The 21,146-nt window shown below is 35.5% G+C and overlaps 1 protein-coding gene across 1 annotated transcript in view; it reads right to left on the bottom strand.

The window, feature by feature from the left end:
* LOC138325295 (intraflagellar transport protein 172 homolog) overlaps nt 1-21,146 on the bottom strand; it is a 71,855-nt gene that overhangs the window by 39,380 nt on the left and 11,329 nt on the right. Inside the window, exons 13-28 of the mRNA XM_069270851.1 lie at nt 20,880-20,965; nt 20,646-20,758; nt 19,619-19,684; nt 19,122-19,223; nt 18,688-18,824; nt 17,988-18,095; nt 17,398-17,482; nt 17,043-17,135; nt 16,653-16,730; nt 16,282-16,362; nt 15,889-15,984; nt 15,638-15,709; nt 14,993-15,071; nt 14,736-14,856; nt 14,203-14,347; nt 13,849-13,938 (exon numbers count right to left, since the gene is read on the bottom strand). Of these exons, the coding sequence (XP_069126952.1) occupies nt 13,849-13,938; nt 14,203-14,347; nt 14,736-14,856; nt 14,993-15,071; nt 15,638-15,709; nt 15,889-15,984; nt 16,282-16,362; nt 16,653-16,730; nt 17,043-17,135; nt 17,398-17,482; nt 17,988-18,095; nt 18,688-18,824; nt 19,122-19,223; nt 19,619-19,684; nt 20,646-20,758; nt 20,880-20,965 (1,552 nt within the window). The remainder of the gene's footprint in view (nt 1-13,848; nt 13,939-14,202; nt 14,348-14,735; nt 14,857-14,992; nt 15,072-15,637; nt 15,710-15,888; nt 15,985-16,281; nt 16,363-16,652; nt 16,731-17,042; nt 17,136-17,397; nt 17,483-17,987; nt 18,096-18,687; nt 18,825-19,121; nt 19,224-19,618; nt 19,685-20,645; nt 20,759-20,879; nt 20,966-21,146) is intronic.

Raw genomic sequence — 21,146 nt, 5'->3', positions numbered from 1 at the left:
GTATTACACATATTCAAGTGAATGAGAAGTGTATTTCAGTAATCAATAGGGTCTTTCCAATATGACACTGGAATGAATGTAAACAGTTGTTAACTCAAAAACAAACGTGTAATGTTTTATCTCTGACCACCATAATATGCCTGGTCACTTAGGTACCTGATTCAACTGTATTTTCACTAGTTGGACCCAATAGACATAAAAGTATTTGGTTGAGTTGAAATTTTTTCTTTTTTATATCTCATGAAATTAACATTCTTTTCAAAATCTGGTTGTATTTTACTAAATACACTGTACACAGTCGTTTCCCGAAAAAAGGCATCTTGAATTACAAAGTCATATAAAAATCAACTTAAAAAGACATAAAAAATGGAAAATTGGAAAGGTCACGTCTTCATTATATCAATCTTTTGAAACATTAAATCAACTCAAAAGACATATGATGAAAATAAAATTGTAAGGTCGTTTCTGGGGTATATATCAAATACATTTACTGTGAGATGAGGTTTTTTTCCGGAAGTTGGTATTTACAAATGGAATGGTCAGTCTCTGGAAATCACTGTGGTCCACACATGTCCAGGGATCCTTCCTCTATAGCCTACATTCACAATACATTCTCTGTACTCATTCATACTGATAGCAAGAGTATACTAAGACTTTAATTCTATCTGCTTTCTGGTTTTTCTGTTTGTTTGTGTGTCACAAGTCCCATCATGGAAAAATACACTACAATGATTCTGCCTTTAAGAAATTTTGGAAGCAACATTATCACTGAGATTGGCCTATTTCCACTTGCAGACTTAGAAGTACTCACCTACTGAGATATCAAGGTAACGGTTCAGGAACACAAACGCCAGTGTTTTCTTGATTGGTGGGCCTGGAATTATAAACACATCCTCTTTTTATCATAAAACAATTATAAATTTGTTAGATATAACCGTAATTTTCATAACAATTACAGGATATATTATGATGCCATTGCCCTTGCCCAATGGATACACGTAATTTGTGGAACCTACCCGACACATCATGCCTGATTCGTAGACATGCCTTGTCTGCTGGTATGATGTCTGTGTGTCGCAGAGCAATGACACCAGAAGAAAGTTTTGGTGGCCACACTATCCCAGCGATTTGTTGAGCCATGCGCCGCCGACCGTGTTGCATAGTTAGTTGAGCTATAAGCAAGCATCCACTCAAAATCATTATTGGGTGCGACGAACCACTTTTCACTCTGACTTGCCCATGTTTTCACACTGGAAATTTAAAACAAACACAATACTTGCAATCATGATCAGATCATATCATATTGTCTGATTTAAAGTATTGCCAACTTTTTCAGTTTTGAATATGGACAGAGTTCTTAGTGTCTAATATTAAAATTTTACAATCCCATTTTTCTTTCACTTACTTAAGCTCTTTATTTAATGCTTCCAAAAAATATAAGGCATGATTACTGCTGTTGTAAAACTTATAATGTTTATTGATTTTCAACCTATATGCTCATACAAACAATGATTGGGCAATATATAGATAAGATTGGATGATGGGACCAATGAAATTCCTAATTAAAATTAAATTAATTTCTGAGGCGAAGGCAAAAAATGATGTCTCTAAATATTAACATATATATTCAGGTATATTTAGAACTTACCCAAGTCATAGAAGACATCTCTGAGAGTCAGCCCATATTCTATAGGATTCCGAGTTTGTTCAAATTCGTGATGGTGCTTATACAATCGTCATCTAAATATACGCTTAGTAAAAGTTGAAATTCTGCAAATAAGGGAAAAGAAAATATGAGTATATTTACCACTGAAACCCACCAACATAGTTACACAGTAGATACTAACGAATGCTGTTTTGACAGTCGTTCATATCTACTCAACTAGGAAAATTTTCAATTTTTATCTTGAATATGCTAAAATGAGCATATCTATACATGATAACTTCATGTCCTAAATGACGAAATCTTTGGTGATTAATAGAAGTCTAGTCTACGAAAATAAGTTCTTGATCTCTCATAGGATGATTGTATGACTGAAACCTTCTATTCATTTAGCACAGCTTCAACACCATTGAAATTATCGGTGTTGCTTATCCCTGGTTTACCTGGGCATTTGCCGGCGCTCCATAAGCGGTCGTACATATCGACCAAAGCTTTAGCGGCTGTCGCCTTCCTTTAATGCAGTTTCAGTAGCATTACACGGGCAAGATATTTGGTGAAGAACTGTTCGGATGCTTCTGGTCAATGAAATATAATCTTTAAATCTTAAAATACTGTACAACAATACCATAATGTGTATTTTATTCTGAGTAGGAGGCATCATTACCATATAAAGGTCCAAATAGATATTCAAATAGGCCAGGTTTTTCAGTCGAATCTAATATCTGTATTATTTGCGTATGGCTGTATGCATCAACCAAAACGTCCACAGCAGGTTTACCAGTCCAAGGTACAGCAAAAACACATGATTACATCTCGCAATCCTTAAAGGACGACGTTCCAATGTGCCCCAAGAGGACATTATCAAAAGAGAGTCCTAAACAATCACGAGATGATGAAGAAAAACATATTCTTAAGCGGAACTTTTCATCTTTTTTTTTTTGTTTTTTTTTTTTTTAAATTTTTTACACGAGCATGTGTACGCCCATTATAAGAAGCGATGCTGTATGTCCCAGCAGTAAAAATGCTGTCCTGTTGCGGAGTAGCTTTACCTGTTGTTTGCTGTCCTGTAAACATTTGTCCCATTCCCCATTTGCGGGCGATAACATAACCAATGCTCGGACCCACATTTCAACACTCTGCCAAACTGAGACTACAAGCAGAATGTTAAATTTGCTTGGGCCACACACTAAATTTGGCAATTTTATATTTGCACATGTTCGATGATTAATATGAAAACTCGATACATAAAGATGCAGAAGGATTCTAATCAGCTTACTCAACAATAATTAAAATCCTTATCAAATAAATTGAAGGATGTTCTCTAAGGTATATTTACTTCAAGCGTTCGCCATTCCTTGGGTGTGATTCTAAAGTAGTGGATACTTATTGTGACCGTTCGTCACGTAGGACTACCATTTGAAATGACTGCGTTAACACGGTTAATAGAGGACACAACAACAGAAATTTCAAACACAGAATATTTCTATAAGTATGCAAAAGGAGTATGGAAATGGCTTTTCCACAACTTAAATTTAGCGTAATCCTAATTAATAATTCTCTAATTCCAGTTCTATAATTACAGTATATCCATTGGTATATGAGTATTGAGATTGAAGAAGTGAATGGTTCTTAACTGCATTGGGGACCAGGCTGACTTTTACATTTTGCATTCTAGACAAACCGATGGGTCTTTTTAATGCCCACTTTTTTTTTTTTTTTTTTTTTTTTTGTTAGTTAATAATTTCAAGTATAAATCTTGGATGGACCTATCGGTCTAATGAGGGCTTTGTCAAGGCTGTTCAGCAAAAACAATAATATTATCACACGGTCTCAGTCATAATCTTAATTCTTACCCTCACGAGATAGACGCAGCCCGTCAAACTATCGAGACAAAACCGGCGTTCCTGTGGATTTAATACCTTAGTTTCTAACTTCCAAAGCCACCCTTCTAGGCCTTGATCCAGACCTCCCTGTTATAAACATGTCTAATAGCTTCTATCTTAGGGTCCACAACAACCCTGAGGTCAAGTTCTGCCCGCCTGAAAGAATTAAGAAAATAATTCATATCAGTCTATGATATTTGTCGAAATTTGTACAGATTTCTTCAGAAAAACCAATTATGTTAATCTTAAGCATTCACACCAATAATCCAGAAACTGAGTCTTTTCTAAAAATGTTCAAAGCAACCAATTTATGAACACTTTAAGGTGCAAAATCTAGCTAGTTTTTATATAACTATAAAGACAGAAATGTTTTTTCATAGTAAAAAACAAGAAACTCAGGCTCGTGGTCCTTTTTCTTGTTATAGATAAATGGGGGCGCGGTGGCCGAAGTGGTTAAAAAAGGTACGAATAATACCACATTGCTACCTCTGGGTCGCGAGTTTTGAATCCATGAGGGGCAGTTGCCAGGTAGTGATCGTGGTTCTGTGGTTAGTTTGGGTAGCTCCGGTTTCCGTCCAGCGAAACAAACTGGCGATTGCCTTCAATGACCCTGGCTGTTAATAGGAGTAAATAATCAAAATTGTATATTACAGCGTCAAAACTTTTAGCAGTTTATGCCCCCAGAGGGAGAGTTAGGAGATATATTGAAAAGTGTTTAACGAGCGCTGTATCTAAACCCCCTACCGTTCTACCGCTGCTGACTTGTATCGATGTATCGAATCAAGTGTAGCTAAGATATTTATAGACCTCGAGTAAAACGCTGCGTTTTGGCAAATATTCGCTGCTACCAAACACAATCCTTAATGTTACAACAAATGTACAACTTTTGAAACGTACACCCCAGTGTTACATTGCACATGTAGTTTTTTCTTACGGGCTGACAACATCTCCTATCGGTATATAACGCACATTTAAAATTTGAGGGGAAAAGATTTTCGGGGAAAACACAAATTCAATGTTAGAAAGGTCGGTAATTTCATTGCAAAACACATTCACAATAAAATGCTTGACAACTTGCACAAAGGAAGTGTTGTATTTAGAAGAAATAACATCATATAATTGCATTGGTGTTTGTTTTCTTTTAGTGAAAGAATATCTTGCAGAAAGCACATGTCAAAAACATTAGCAGTCGTCAGCTCCCATTACTCGGTGCATTTACAATGTCATTGTCTGGAGATATTAGACACATGAATAGTTATCAATATTAGAAACTATTTAAAATATTATAATCTAGTTACTTAGAGTGAGTTGCCAAACAAATTAGTTTATTCGTGTGCGCACATGAGATCCTAATAACAAAAGAGTTTAACGTCACTACATTATTGAGCAATGCTGAAGGCTAATTATAAATAACAGTACGGTTAAAAATGCCACTAACCTTGTAGCTTGTTAGTTTTGCTGTAATAATATTACAAACCACTTATTGAAAATCCTAAATATAGGACAGTTTAGAAACCCATCTTATCAATCCCCACGTGTGTTTTGACTTTTGCACAGGCCTGCATCCGGGACACATGGCGGTTCCCTACGTAATGAGCATTATTAGATCTATAAGGAGTTTCATATGCAATTTTACCAGAAATATGAAGATTTGTTAAAATATCTGAAGTAAAGACATACTAGTCAATTGAATGTTGATGCCATTTGAAGAATATTTGTTGTGGTTTTTTTTAAGTAGATACAGACGCATTGTTGATGGTATATAGACCGTTTAAGCTAACTAGCCATTCATGATCAGTTTCATTAAGCTGGATGAGAGGCCGAAGCGTAGCATCCAGTACCAATTTACCTGTGGATTTGGTGACAGTACTTGAGTGTATAAATAACACGGCTACAGTACACTCATTCAATACAACGATACAAGTCAGCGATAGAGCGGTAGGGGTTTATATACATGTGTCGTTCTCAGTTGGGGTAGCATGGCTGTAACATTACAATTTGAGGCTGCCTTCTCCATCCTTCAGAGTATCACATTACATGTACTCAATACAATTGTGAACAGGAAGCCTTACCTTTGTGTGTTTCCTCATTTCCGCTAGTCTTGGTGCCACAATCTCCACAACAGTCTGAGCCTTACTCTGACCGAGGAATTTAACTGCAAGTTCACCTGCCTGTGGATCAAATACCATAAGTATTAGACCACCAACTCATAATGATGTAATCAACAGAATTCAAAACTTTCCTGAAGGATAAGGCTATCAGTAGTATTTCTGCATGATAATTCAATCTTGACGTATATTATACAGATGGAGATAGATATCATATTATAAGATAGTAAAAGTTAAAGCTGATGTTCAAAATAGTAAAACATGAGTATAACTAACATATACTAAATATTTGGCTAATACATTTGTGAATAGTTCAATTTTCTGTCCTCTGGGTATTTAACAGTACTTAATAAGATGCAGCTTAATATGCAAATTAAAAAAGGAAACCAAGTGACTTTTATTAGCTTATATTGTAACCTAATTACCCCACCCTTCGGGACATAAAAGCATAACTCGGGTATCCTACATGTTAGTTTTAAAGCAGTTCTACAGAGTTTCCTTTACCTTGATCCAACATTTCTCAATGATGTTGTTGTCGGTGGTGAGTTGTGGTGTAACCTTGAGGTAACACTCTATCGCCCTGGCATACTCCCCTGACGACTCCCACTCACGGGCCTGTTGTACCATAGCCTCAGCCCCTCTGTAAAAATTAGGAGTAGCAATTGTTAAATATACCATACATAGCAAACATTCAAAAGATTTTAATTCAATGTTATGAATATGCAACTTTACCGTTTTTATTCTAATTTCCACATATATAAAATCATGTCTGATTCTTGTGCTTTGAAGTTTAGTCTTTGACTTATACGAGTTGGAATTGATGTAAAGAAACCTTGTGTTTTTGTCTGTCATCTCTCGGTCATACTCGTCCTGTAGTCCTTGTAACTTGTGGGGAACATACTCCTTACAAACCCGCAGGGCATCTTGCCACATTCCCGACTCCTGCAATATCACAATATAACGATTTTACTTTTTACTGCTATGGGATGAAGGAGGACTAAAACTAGGTTTTACATACAGATTGATGCTGGAAAACATTATGTACTTTGAATGAAACTTTTTTGTATAATGTCAAACTAAATTTGAAATTAAAAGATCTAATTTATATGCTATCATTTCACCAACACAAACAGATTTTCACCTTGTAATACTTGACTGCAAGCTCTGGTCTTTGAGCACGAAGTAAATAAGATTCCGCCCTTGTGTAATCTTTTGCCTCAAAAGCAAATCTGGCCTGGCCTACCAGGACGTCTGCTACAGAGTCAGAATCATGTGACTCGGCCACGCGCTGGGCAGAGTCCCAATCCTGATTGTGGACGTACCTAAAATATACATCATCATTTACACAATGGTGGTATTATCCAAAAAAAAAATTAAAAATTAAAAAAAAAATTTATCCAAAAATAATAAGGGGGAATAAAATCACACAGGTATGACATAATTTCTTGACTTAGAAACATCAAGTAACTATTCAATTTGATAAACTTTTATTTACTAAGTAAACTAGCTGGTTCCATTTATACTTTAGATAATATTATGATGACTTGGCTTTTGAAGAAATGTATCAGAATGCCATCATTATCAAATTTCATCACAGAGCTAATTGTAGGTAAAACAAATTCAACTTGGATTCAAAACATTATTACCAGTTTTCCAAATATAAAGTTTCAACTTACATAAGAACAGCTTCTTTTGGTTTCTGTGCATTTATGAACTCCCGTTCAGCATCTGCGAATCGTCCTTCATCTTCTAAGTACATGGCATGCTTGAGATGGATGTCTGGTAACTTGTTTTTCATGGCAATGCGAGCCAATTCAAAGGCAAAATCAAATGCACTGTAAGTAAAATTTGAGTAATATTAAAAGTAAATCTCACTTTTTCAATGGTTAATCTATCAATAATTTATTATCTATTCTCTGGTCTTTAATTATATTTATCAATTTTCCATCATAACCTCAGTTGTCCTGCTAATAAATTCATTGCCAACAAAGTACAATGTGATAGGACAAACAAAGATAAAACTACATGTCCCTTCACTCCATGGCAGGCCACAGCTATCATTGATGAATACACATACTTAACAAAACAACCCATACCAATTTTCAGGATTAACAAAAAACCATTAAAATTTTCAGGATTAACAAAAACAACCCATAACAATTTTCAGATCTAACAAAAACAACTCATACCAATTTTCTGCTGCATAATCAATAGCAGCCTCCAGTAAACCAAACTTGTTGAGAAGTTTGACAGCTGAATCCCCTCCAAGGCTTCTCGCCCACAGATAGGCTACTTGCTTGGCTGCAGTAGCCCCACCAGCATTCTTTGCCACCTATAATAATTTTAAAACATCTAAAAGTTTCAAAATGCATTTATAATCGGGAAATCTTGCATTACTTATTAGATGTTTTAAGTTATACAATGTAAAGTTTACTTCTGGTAGAGCTAGAATGTTTGAGCTACTAAGTAAAAAAAAAATTATGCTGAACTATTTTTTGTGGTAAATATGTTATCTGAGTACATAAAAGTTAAAGAGTATTGTGTCTTTGAGTAATATAATTTCAAGCTGTCAATCAATAATCCAAATCAATTTTCCTTCACTGATGGCCTTCATTATGTATATCTTTATGGTCGTTTCCCCTACACTGGTGGCCCTGAGGTCCTGATCATGTGTAACATACCCGGTGAGCCTCGTCCCACATATCTTGCGTTCTGTACATATTCACAGCAGCTTTCCAATCCCCTGCCTCCAGGTAATGATGCTCTGCTTGCCGTAGACTGTTCTCCTCTTCCAATTCCTACAAAATTTATTTCAATAAGAAATTTTTAATAACACATCACCAAGAGACCAGCACAATATCAATATAAGACAAGATCCAATGTCCTAATTATTCATATAATGTATTCTGATACTTGTTCAATAAATACCATGATATATTATAGTTGTTTTTCACTCAGTCTTAAAAACAAATTATCCTAAACACCAATGGAAAGGCACCAGAAGCTGAATACAAATCAAATAAATTAATAAACGCAAGTGTTTTGATTTTAATTTAAAAATTATTTTTGAAATACAGTCAAACCTCGATGTATCGAAGTTCAAGGGACCGTCAGAAAAACTTCGAAACATCGAGACTTCGAATTATTCATGGTTGAAATTAGACCGAATTTTTTACCATGACCAACTGTGGTAGCCTAGTTGTGTACATGTCGTCTCCGTTTCGTAAACTTTATAATCATTGTATTTACCACAAACAAAACAAAACAAGAGGCCCAGAGGGCCTGTATCGCTCACCTGGTTTTTTGTTAGTAATTATCACAAGAATCTGACAATTAGAAAAATAAGCAAAATTGACTCCCAAAGTTTAATTTTGAATCACAACCATACAATGATGCTATTGATACCATACAAATATGCTATCCAATACAAAGGTTCAGAGACAAAGTAATTTATATGAAAATAGTAGCCTAATTGACCTTTTTGACCTCGCATCTATTGCCTTTTAAGGCCCCGGGGGTCAGCTCTATCATTTGTACAATTTCAAATCCCAACCCTATAAGGATGCTACCATTGCATTATAAGTGCTCTTCCATTCTTAGTTGCAGAGAAGAAGTCGTTTATATGGAAATAGCTAAATTGACCCCTTTTGACCCCAACCTTCAGGCTCCCGGGGGGGGGGGGGGGGGGGGGGGGGGGGGGGGTCAGCCCCATCATTTGCAAAATTTTGAATCCAAACCCTATAAGGATATAACCATTGCATTATGAGTGCAATCCCATGTTAAGTTGCAGAGAAAAAGTCATTTATATGGAAATTGACCACTTTTGACCCCACCCCTCAGGCCCCCGGGGGTCAGCCCTATCATTTGCTCAATTTGGAATCCCCAGCCTACAAGGATGCTACCATTGCATTATGGGTGCTATACCATCCTTAGTTGCAGAGAAGAAGTCATTTATATGGAAATAGCCAAATTGACCCCTTTTGACCCCGCCCCTCAGGCCCCCGGGGGTCAGCCCCATTATTTGTACAATTTTGAATCCCCACCCTATAAGGATGCTGAAATTGCATTATGGGTGCTATACCATACTTAGTTTCAGAGAAGAAGTCGTTTACCGTAAAAACTTGTATAAATTGCGCACCAGTGTAATTTGCGCAGGTACTTTTTAGGGCTGAAAATGCTGAAAAAAATCTACTATCAGTATATTTTGCGCATCAAAAATTTTGGGAAAAAACGATGTCCAGGGAGTCCCAAAATCGATGTATGAAGGTGACAATTTCAATGCAAAATATTCCCTGAAATGCTTGACAACTTGCACAAAGAAGTGTTGTATTAAGAAGAAATAACATATTAAAACCGCATCGTGTTTGTTCTCTTTTATTGGCCACCTTAACCTGAAACTAAAATATCTTGCAGATGTCTAAAACATCGGCGGTCCGGTCCGCCGTACTCCGTGCCCATGTCAATGCTTTGAGATATTACACATGAATAGTAATCAGGACCATTTAAAAAGATTTGAATCTATTTGTTTAAAATTGTCACAATAAGTAATTAGTGTGTTTGAGATCATTAACAATCAACAGCAATCGGCTAGCGGATACGTAAGTTAGCTTGCAACAATCACCTTGCGAGTAAACTCACTACCTGTACGGTACCAGATCCAAGCTGATGGCTAATAATATTTATAAATACGGTTGAATATGTCACAAACCTTGTAGCTTGTTAATTCAGCAGTAATAAAATTGCAAACCACTTATTAAAGTCCTAAATATAGGTCAGTTTAGGCATCTTATAAATCCCACGTGTGTTTTTTGACTTTTTGCACACGGCCTTCAGCTGGGCCCTACGTAAGGTTTCATGTGCAAAGCTAATGGCTAATTATATTTATCAATACGGTTGAATATGTCACTAACCTTGTAGCTTGTTAATTCTGCAGTAATAAAATTGCAAACCACTTATTAAAAGTCCTAAATATAGGTCAGTTTAGGCATCTTATAAATCCCACGTGTGTTTTGACTTTTTGCACACGGCCTGCAGCTGGGGTATACGTATGTTTGTGTATACACACACACACTCTCTACAGACTTTCTCTACAGCCTCTCTCCCCTAAAAAAATACAGGTAAAACTAGATTGACCCGGCCAAAGTCACTGATTGTGGCTGTCCCATTATACTACGAGGTGCACAGGGTATAATCGCTTGCTGTCAGTAGAAGCCATGCTCTCAGTCGCCATTGAATTCTCAGGGCAAATGGAAACAAGACAATGTGATCATAACTTAACACTTTAATTGGCCTTAGATAATTCACTTTAATAGGTGAGGCATTGTTTTTACAATCTTTAATACCTTGTATCATATAAAATGGCTACCATACACAGAGCGGTACCTCAACATTCATAGATCGTCAGCCCCTCAGAATGGACAGATTTTTTCCCCGTAAAATTTTTAAATCTCCTCTATCAATATAATTTGCGCACCCCCAACTTCAAATTTTATTTTTGCACAGAAAAAGTGCGCAAAATACACAAGTTTTTACGGTATATGGAAATAGCCAAATTGGCCCCTTTTGACCCCGCCCCTCAGGCCCCCGGGGGGTCAGCCCCATTATTTGTACAATTTTGAATCCCCACCCTATAACGATACTACAATTGCATTATGAGTGCTATCCCATGCTTGGTTTCAGAGAAGAAGTCGTTTACATGGAAATAGCCAAATTGACCCCTTTTGACCCCGCCCCTCAGCCCCCCCCCGAAGGTCAGCCCCATCATTTGTACAATTTTGAATCCCCACCCTATAACGATACTACAATTGCATTATGAGTGCTATCTCATGCTTAGTTTCAGAGAAGAAGTCGTTTACATGGAAATAGCCAAATTGACCCCTTTTGACCCCGCCCCTCAGCCCCCCCGAAGGTCAGCCCCATCATTTGTACAATTTTGAATCCCCACCCTATAAGTATGCTACCATTGCATTATGGGTGCTATCCCATGCTTAGTTGCAGAGAAGAAGTCGTTTATATGGAAATAGCTAAATTGACCCCTTTTGGCCCCGCCCCTCAGGCCCCCGGGGGATCAGCCCCATCATTTGTACAATTTTCAGTTAGTAGCCCATAAGGATGCTACCAGTCAAATTTTATTGAAATCCGACCAGCAGTTATGGAGAAGAAGTCGATTGTTGACGGACGACTGACGCCAGACGCCGGACGCCGAACGCTGCAGTATCCCATAAGCTCACCTCGGTCCTTTGGACCAGGTGAGCTAATAAAAACGAAGTATGCAATTTTATCACATGTATTGCTATCGTTAGCAATACATGTATATTATAAACAAGACTTAGGTGTACTAGGCCTAACCCATGTACATGTGCACGTTTGTTGACTAGTTAAGCGATGGTTTATATTACGGAATGATTATAAAAACGAAAACACATTGTAAAAACAAAACTAAAAAGGGGGAACCGAAAGCGCTACAACACCTACAAAATACTTTAATTTAGAATAATCGATTTGCTCCAGTATGTATGCCAAAGTTTTGCAATGTAAAAGTTTTGAGGATGAGTTACTAATAATGTGGCTCGCTATTTACCGTTCCGTAAATTCTACAAACCGCTACCAACGGCGAACATAAAAAACACGACTAACTGTATCTTTGCCGTACTAATGATTTGATAATGCAGCTTGTAAAAACAAAGCACCAGGTATCGGCCTGATCAGTGATATTAATTATCTCGTTGTCGCGAGACAGGTGTGACAGCATGCCGCGGGGTATCGGCGAATACCTGACCTGTACAGGTAAACTTTTATTTGAATCATCGAGTGTCAGTTACCTATGATTTTATAACAAATGGTCCATGAAAAAAGTTCGATACATCGAGAACTTCGATTCATAAAACTTCGATTCATACATGGGTTAGTTAGTAATGTTATATAGTGAAGAAATTCGGGACCAGACAAAAAGTTCGATACAGCGAGAAATCTGATTCATCGAAGTTCGAATCATCGAGGTTTGACTGTATGACTAAATTTTAAACTTAATCATTTTAAACAAAACACATACTAATTATGTGACATATATTTTATATTCTTTCTTGATATATGTATTATCTAGTGACTTGTCTAAGTCAAATATTATGTTTCTGTATTAATAGGAAACAAACCTACCTTTGCTAGGTGAACATGTGTATCCTGAACAAGGTCGGGGTGATGAGTTTTCACCAACTTAATCATATCTCCATACATCTTATGTTTCTTGTACATGGTGATGGCCATATCAGGTTCAGTCACAGCTACATATAACCTGCATAGTAGAAGGAAAATACTTCTAAATAAAGATAACAATTGAAATTATTTTGAAATAATGAAATGTTTTCAGAAATGTTCCTACCACAGTACAAATATTTTAGTGGGCTATAGTCATAAAATCATCCAAAAATATCCATTTTTTCAATTTTGTTTTCAAAAAATAAACATTTATCATAATGAAAAATCTCCATTTTGTGAAGGGAAAAGGAGATGAATTTTCAAAATATCCAATTTATTTCACAATTTAAAAACTGACTTTTCAGCCTCCTTGAATTTGCCCTGCTCCTCGAGTTGTCTGGCCTGTGAGATGTACAATGTGGCCCACATCGTCTGCCTTCATATAGCCTGATGCCAGCTGTAACACAGATCAACAGAGTACAGTAGTTTTTACCAACATATCCTTAAAGATGTCTAAAACTTGCCCACAAAAATAAGTTTGATTACCACAAATCACGTCAGTGGGAGAGTGAATATAGTAATTAGAGATGTCATTAACTTTATAAAAGCATCTTTGGAACACTAGACCAGGTCAAATGAAGCTCTTGCGTACAATTCCGTGTTATAATTTAATACTGTATAGCGACTACATTTCGCCAGTGGTTTATTTTCACTGTACATTTTTCGCCAGTGGTTTATTTTCACTACACATTTTTCGCCAGTGGTTTATTTTCACTGTACATTTTTCGCCAGTGGTTTATTTTCACTGTACATTTTATATTGGCATTTCAATTGAAATCCTCGAACAAGTGAAATAAAGCTAACAACAACAGTATTGCAAAGATTCACAATTTGTAGGGATCGATAAACTACAAAGTTTAGCCTCTACAAAAATGTCCCTTAAAGGAATCAGCGAAATATTGACCCCACAAATTTAAGGCGCTATATAGTAATAACCGACCTTATGTGCCATCTCCCATCGCCCAGCATTGTTGTACATGTCTACAGCTTCCCTTGTACAGCCAGCTTCCACATAGTATCGCTCAGCCATCTGTAACAAACATCTTTATCATAACAACATCATAACAACAATAGACTATGCTCAGCCATCTGTAACAAACATCTTTCTCATTGAAACAATAGAATACGTTCAGTCGTTCGTAACAAACATCTTTATCATTAAAACAATAGACTATGCTCAGCCATCTGTAACAAACTTCTTTATCATTAAAAAGTAGATTATATGTGTGTGTGACTTTACTTTCTTTTTCAATAAATATAAACTAAACAGCATCTAATCAAGTTTGAATCTGACCTCTAGTTCCCCAGTTGTGGCGTAATGATCAGCTATCTTCTTGTAGTACTTGGCAGACATAGATGGATCCTGAAGTTCCAGGATCTGTACAGCCTTTGCCCATTGTCTCGAGTTAATGGCTGCTTCCACAGCTTTCTTTGTTGCCCTGTAGTTTTTATTTGACAATCATCTTTTATTAGTGTTTAAATCACCTCATACATAATGTAATAGATATTTGGAATAAACATGATATTGATGGTATTTGATAGTGATAATAATTCTATTATTCAATAACATATTCCGAGAATTTTGTTCAACTCTTCCATCGGCAATCATAACTTTGACATCTAAGCTTATCAAAAGACCTTTCTTATCTGGGCCCTGGCCTGAACTTGACCAAAGATCATATAACATTCTCAAGTAAAAATTATTTTTAAATTATGACTTGGCAAATCACAGATGATGCCATTAAAATTTACGTCAATTGCCCAAGCTAAAATTTAAGGCTGAGACTACTATTTAAGTATGATCTTGTCAAGAATGTATCTACTTACCCAGCCTCTATAAAGTGACTGATAGCGTTATCTAGCTGTTTCTGTTGGACCAGATAATCTCCCCAATCCTCCTCCAGCTTCACCACCTCAGCTGGGTACGAGTTCCGGGCAAGTTTCACCGCTGAAAAAAAATGAAAGTGAATAGGCCAGGATTATAGAATTTGTCTGGCAGTACAGCAGTAGCAACTTTAATTTTCATGATATTAAATCTGAGAGTAACTAAACAAACAACCAATATAAAATATTCCATTACATACCTCTATGGTAAGCTCGGCCCTTTTTGAAGCAATCCATGGCTCGCTGTTGGTCGTGAATCTTCTCATACATATCGCCAGCCTATAACATAAAATACTCATCAGTGATGTACCTCATCCGTGATGTACCTCATCTGTGATGTACCTCATCAGTGATGTACCTCATCCGTGATGTACCTCATCAGTGATTTACCTCATCAGTGATGTACCTCATCAGTGATGTACCTCATCCGTGATGTACCTCATCCGTGATGTATCTCATCAGTGATGTACCTCATCCATGATGTACCTCATCAGTGATGTACCTCATCAGTGATGTACCTCATCAGCATATTACATTCTATTAACACAATCATTCCTCTAGGTTAGGATTGACGCAGTGTAAAATTTTCTAGGGGTTTAATAAGAAATATTAATTAATTTGATGTTGTGAAATATATGTAGGGAAACATAATAATGAAGTAAATTTAAATGATTCTTTTATTCTATAATTTAGCTATTAGTAATTCTTTTTTAGTGCTCAAACCATAAATATATGATTAACACTGACAAAATACGTAAATCAAGAGAAAATTCATAAATTGGAAAATATATCAAAGCAGAAGAAGAATTTAATATGATTCTAGATTTGACATTCATGATACATACCCTTTCATACAGCTCTCCTTTGATCAACTCAGAAGCAATTCTACTGATAAGGTCAGAATTTGACATCAGTTCCTGTTTGGGACAGAACGGAAATTTTATTGATATTACTAATTAAAAATAAAATTGTGTTGTAGATTTATATAAATGATATCAATTTAAATTACTGTAAGTGATGAGACATTTGAAAAAACTGGAGTTTTAAAACTGTGTATTAAGATTATACACAGCGTAGTGTTAAAAATTATCATTACCTCGCGACTTGTAGCGAGACGAGCGGCTCTAGCTGGTAGTCCGGCCTTCATGTACATATTGATAGCGGCCATGTTGTCCTCCTCTCGTTCCTTCACCTGTGTGATAAATCATATCATTAGAATATCCTGTTTGGTATTTTACCTTCCAATATAAATTAATTGACTTTCCTAATCATTCTGAACAAATCTAAATTACGATAATATTTTCAAAAGCATTTTGGATTTTTTTAAAATTTGAAATAATGGTAATATTTTTTAAAGTAAAACAAAAAATAAACTCCCAAAAAAAAAAAAAAAAAAAGTAACCATTCAGCCTTCAAGAAGTCAAGTCAGTTAAACAAAGCCTGATCAGGTCGATCCATTATGATAACTTTTAACGTTGTAAGTTAATACCTCTCCTGCTTTCTCCTCTTGTCCGGTCTCCATAAGCCAGCCATAGTAACTCCTTTTAAGGTTATCTAATTCTGGGTGGTTCTGTCAATAAAAATTACATTTATTCAAAAACACATACCGGGTACACACAAAAAAAGCTTTCAAAGCTTTCATGACTTTTTGACATACAAGTGACATTAAAAGATATCATTATAGAATTTGCCAAAAAAAAAAAAAAAAACTTCACCCACCCTACTACAACCTCTACCATGAAACCACTTTATGCATCAATATCAAGAAAGACGGTCTCAGTCTGTTGGAGATATATCATCCCATCAAGGGCTGTCCTTTTTGAAAAGCTTTGACAGCTATGTGTATCTGAGGTTACCCACCTTAGCCTCTGCCACCTCGATAGCCTCGTCCCACATGTGCATCTCCTGGTACATTTCCATAGCTTCATCTACATGGTTCTGAAACATATCAAAGAAATTATTTAGCATTCTCACATGGCTAGTACTAACTAATTTTGTCTATTTTTTGTTAAGTCATCAAACTTTAATAATTTTTCTATAACTTTCTGTAGACATAAAAAGTAAGCGACGATATTCAGTTTTGTTTTCCCAAAATGTGATCTGCCAACAGTTTTCAAGAGTATTTAGACACAATGACTACAGAATATTCAAAGATAATAGTTATAGTGCATATCATAGAATACAAAAAGTAATTCTTCCCATAAATAGCATAACAAATTATTTGTTTTGACAATCATAACCAGTACATACCTGCTCCAGATAGATTCCTTCTGCTTCCTTGTACCTTTTCTCCATAATGGCAAACCTTGCTCGTACTCTGTAGTTACTGAATCCATCTCCCCCCTGTACACAAAATCTTAAATTAGTTCATGTATAGAACATATCCATTCCAAAAAGGCAATGAAATAATTTAACATTTTGAAAATGATAAAAGTTAGCTACCATTAAGAAGAAATTTGTAATTTTTCATAGCATGTTTTTAATGATTATAACATACTAAGCTGGTAATTATAGATATTGTAAATGGTAAACAAACAATGATTACAATCTCCATAACTATGTATACATTTTCTTATTTTGTAGGAGAGCATGAAGTATCACTTACAGTATTCTGAGCGATTTCCTCAGCTATTCTGAAGGTTTCTTTCATATACCGAGCTTTTGCTATATCTCCCAGGGCTGAGTAACATCTGTGAAGTGGATAAAATTCATACCAGTAACTGGTTCTGACAACAAGTATTGTCATCAAGTAAACATTGAAGCTACACATGTTATATTGAGGAAACAGGTATGATTCAAATCACCACAAACAATTATACCAGGCACTTGAAGTTACAAAGTAAAATCGTAATGACCAATTACATTTAACTCATAAATGAAATATTCCAAAACAACTTTGACAATGTAATTGTGTAGTAAGGTGTCAATGTAATCCATTTATTTAATTCAGAAACAAAAACCAAATATAATACTAATATAGCCCAGTAGAGATTTGGTAATAATATTAATACGTCTTAATGTAAACAACTGTTAAGGTCATTATTGGCTAGATGATAGTAGTTATGAGCTGGAGTGCTCTCCGGCTAATGGCTAGTACCTGATTAATGGTAAGATGTTGGACACTTTCATTAGTTGAGCAATACCATGGTGCTTTGAACATTTGATACATTTTTAATTATAACTATTAATTTTTACCTCTCAGCTATGTGAAGTTGTCGGTCCTCCATGGAGAGTTTGCTCAATGTTTTCCACATGGCTTCAGTTTCTGCCGACATTTCCAGTGTCTCCAAGAACGACACTGCCCTGTGGCACAAACCAAGAAAGTATTACAGACCAGTTCATTTTATACCTATTTCATATTAATCAATAACAAGTACAAATCAAAAATTAAAGAGAACTTCTTTTATCATAAATAATGTATTTCAATTATCATTTTACTGACTTGAATATTTTGTTTTAAATATTAGACGATGGTTTTCATAAGAAAATTCTTCTATGCTAAAACAACTTCTTGGCAAACAGTTAATGAATTTAGCAAATGTAGAAATGACAATAGAAATGGATTAATTTGCTTGTAAAGATATAAAAACAAATTTAACAACCAAACTTCATACAACTCCATTATGTGGCCTTGCTCACTGATAAGATATACTGTATAATAGTATACAAGGGTTTTTTTACAGGTCGAAATATTCAATAGCACAACAAAAATTTTGTAAATTGACAAAAGATAAATCAGTAATTTTAAGTAAGCCCCCTTTTTTAAATAATTCGCAAATTATTGCTTCGTTTTGAAATTATGTAACTTGTAATATATTTTAATAACAGCCCAACAAAGAAAAGATTGGTTAAAATTTAGAACAGCTGTCCCTTCTACATCATTCTGTCATCTTACCTTTCAAAATCGCCGTCATCAATGGCGGTTCCAAACTCAATGAGGCCCTCGTCCAGTGTATAGGAGATGGTGGTCACTCCTTCATTGACCACCACATCTGTCTTACCATCTGTCCTCTCTAGGTCAACTATGTCACCCTGCAGGTCAAGCAAAATTCGTCCATGTTAACTAAATACAATGTAATACTAAAAGTAACCTTGTGACTTTCTAAAGATAATCTCAAAATATGTACCTTTTAAATTTTTGTTTTGCATATTCTGAATAATTGAAGGCTTCTGTATTAAATATCAGCTCTTCTGTAATAAAGATGTTTTCATCATCAGCTTTATATGAATTTTTCAAATGGCTTTTTCAACAATTTAATAGGAAGAACATGACTGTTTCTTTCTGCATGAAAGAGAAACTTTTATTGTCTGTTTGTAGGTTGACAATACCTTGAGTGGGAACATGGTGACACGTTCGGGAGCGTCAATGTTGTACCACACACACAAGTTACCGCGGTTCTGTCCCACCACAACATCACTGCCAGGCACCCACTGTCAAGGGGAGATAATCAAAAGGTTACAAAACATATCTACAATATTCATCCTGTAGATTTTAGTCCTAGTTTAATGCAAAATATCACTTTTTTGAAATATTTCAAAATAACAAAATCTTAACAAAAATAAAATGTTACTTATATAAAGATGTAAAACTACCGGTTGATATATAAATCTCACAGTGTATTTCATTTTCATTTCAATTAAAAACCTCAGTAACACAAAGAGTTTAAACTGTTTTATATTAACACTTTGTATAATTGAAATATTTAATCATGGAAACCAACACAAGGAAGGACATTTTTTGTGAAATCTACTCTAAGCAAAATGTTAAATTATTTATACCTGGCAGCTAACAAGTTCTAACTAAGGCAACTTTACAATAAACCTACCTGTACATAGGAGCAGTAGTTTAGGATAGTAGTTCGCTGTTTTGACTCCACATCGTACAAGTTGAGCTGTAAACGAACAGAAGATATTCAGTTGAAGTAAAATAAGAGTTTAGAAGTTCTTTTTCAAAGGAGTAGATATGATAGGACCAGTATTTGGCCTTAATTTTTCAGGCCGAAAAAAATTAACTCTGATCCCCATCAATTTCATATCAATAAATACTCTCATACTTGCCATTCATCAAAACATAATTTTCTATAACCATGTACACGATGTGTCCCACCTATGACGTCATCAAATTGATGATTTTCCTCTTCTCGCCAAATTTTTCTAGAAATTCATCATCTTTAGGTTAGAAAAGTCTTGAAATGGATTTGGCCGCCACCATGGAGCAACTTTACATTTTGCATGGATATGCGTAAATACACGATACACAACGTGTGAAAATCTCTTTCTGCTCCATGAAGGCGGCCACATTCATTTTTAGAGAAAACCACTCAAAAAGTATGATGTTTCAATGATTTTTGTGAAAAATGGCGGGAAACTGCATGTTGATGACGTCATAGTGAACATAATTGGCACATGCAGGATATTTTCGAAATGTAATGTGTTAGCAAATGTATTCAGCTGTTATATGGCAAAATATGTTGTTCTTTACTGGAGAATTAATTTTGAGGCCATATTCGAGTCTTAACGTACCTTCTCCTTTGTGGTATTACAAGTTCACCCAAAAAGTATGATACATTCATGCCACTACAGCTTCATTTAACAAAAGTTTATCAGATTCATTAATGTGAAAACATGAATTACAGAATTATAAACTGTTGCACACAACTTATTTTAGATAAAATAGTCAAGCTCACAGAAAGCTTATATTCATGTATGTTTTGAAATATTCTGAAACTGGTTACATGTATATCAAAAGATAGTTTGTTTGCAAAATCAATTTTATTATGATATGGATTTAAACTTCCTTTAACTAAGTTTTCAGAAATTCATTGATTTATTAGAAAGACAGGACAGTATTACCCTCATCCGCTTATCCCTGAACAACATCTTGCGTCCAGTCTCGTTTAACTCCAACCAATCAATTTTGGACTCGTGATTAACTTGACCCAAGGTCAAACCAGATATCATGTCAACTGAAAAGTATAATTTTTCATTTGAATTAATATTTCAAGTCTATTATTGAAGTGCAAAGCCGTTTGTGGTTAATTTTCCCCAAAGGTTAACATCTATACATGTACAGAAACCTATACCCACCAATGGCCACAGTCTTCAGATCTAGGAGGTAAGCTATTTTCTTATTGTCATCAACTCCTCTTTGTTTCCTCTCATTAAGTCTCACACTGCATGAAAAAATTATGATAATTTACATCTGTCATCATGTGATTCGTAAATGTATAATTTTATGTATATTTCAGTATAAAAGGTGCAGATATGTTTCGCTAGGTGATTTGGTGCCGTAGATCGTGAGTTCGAGGCCCGGATAGGGCACGAGTCAATAAATTGTCATGCTTTGTTAAATTG

This window comes from Argopecten irradians, chromosome 6, assembly GCF_041381155.1.
Source record: "Argopecten irradians isolate NY chromosome 6, Ai_NY, whole genome shotgun sequence".
Lineage (NCBI taxonomy): Eukaryota > Metazoa > Mollusca > Bivalvia > Pectinida > Pectinidae > Argopecten > Argopecten irradians.
Note: the sequence above shows the minus strand (reverse complement) of the source record. Positions and strands in the feature narration are given on the sequence as shown.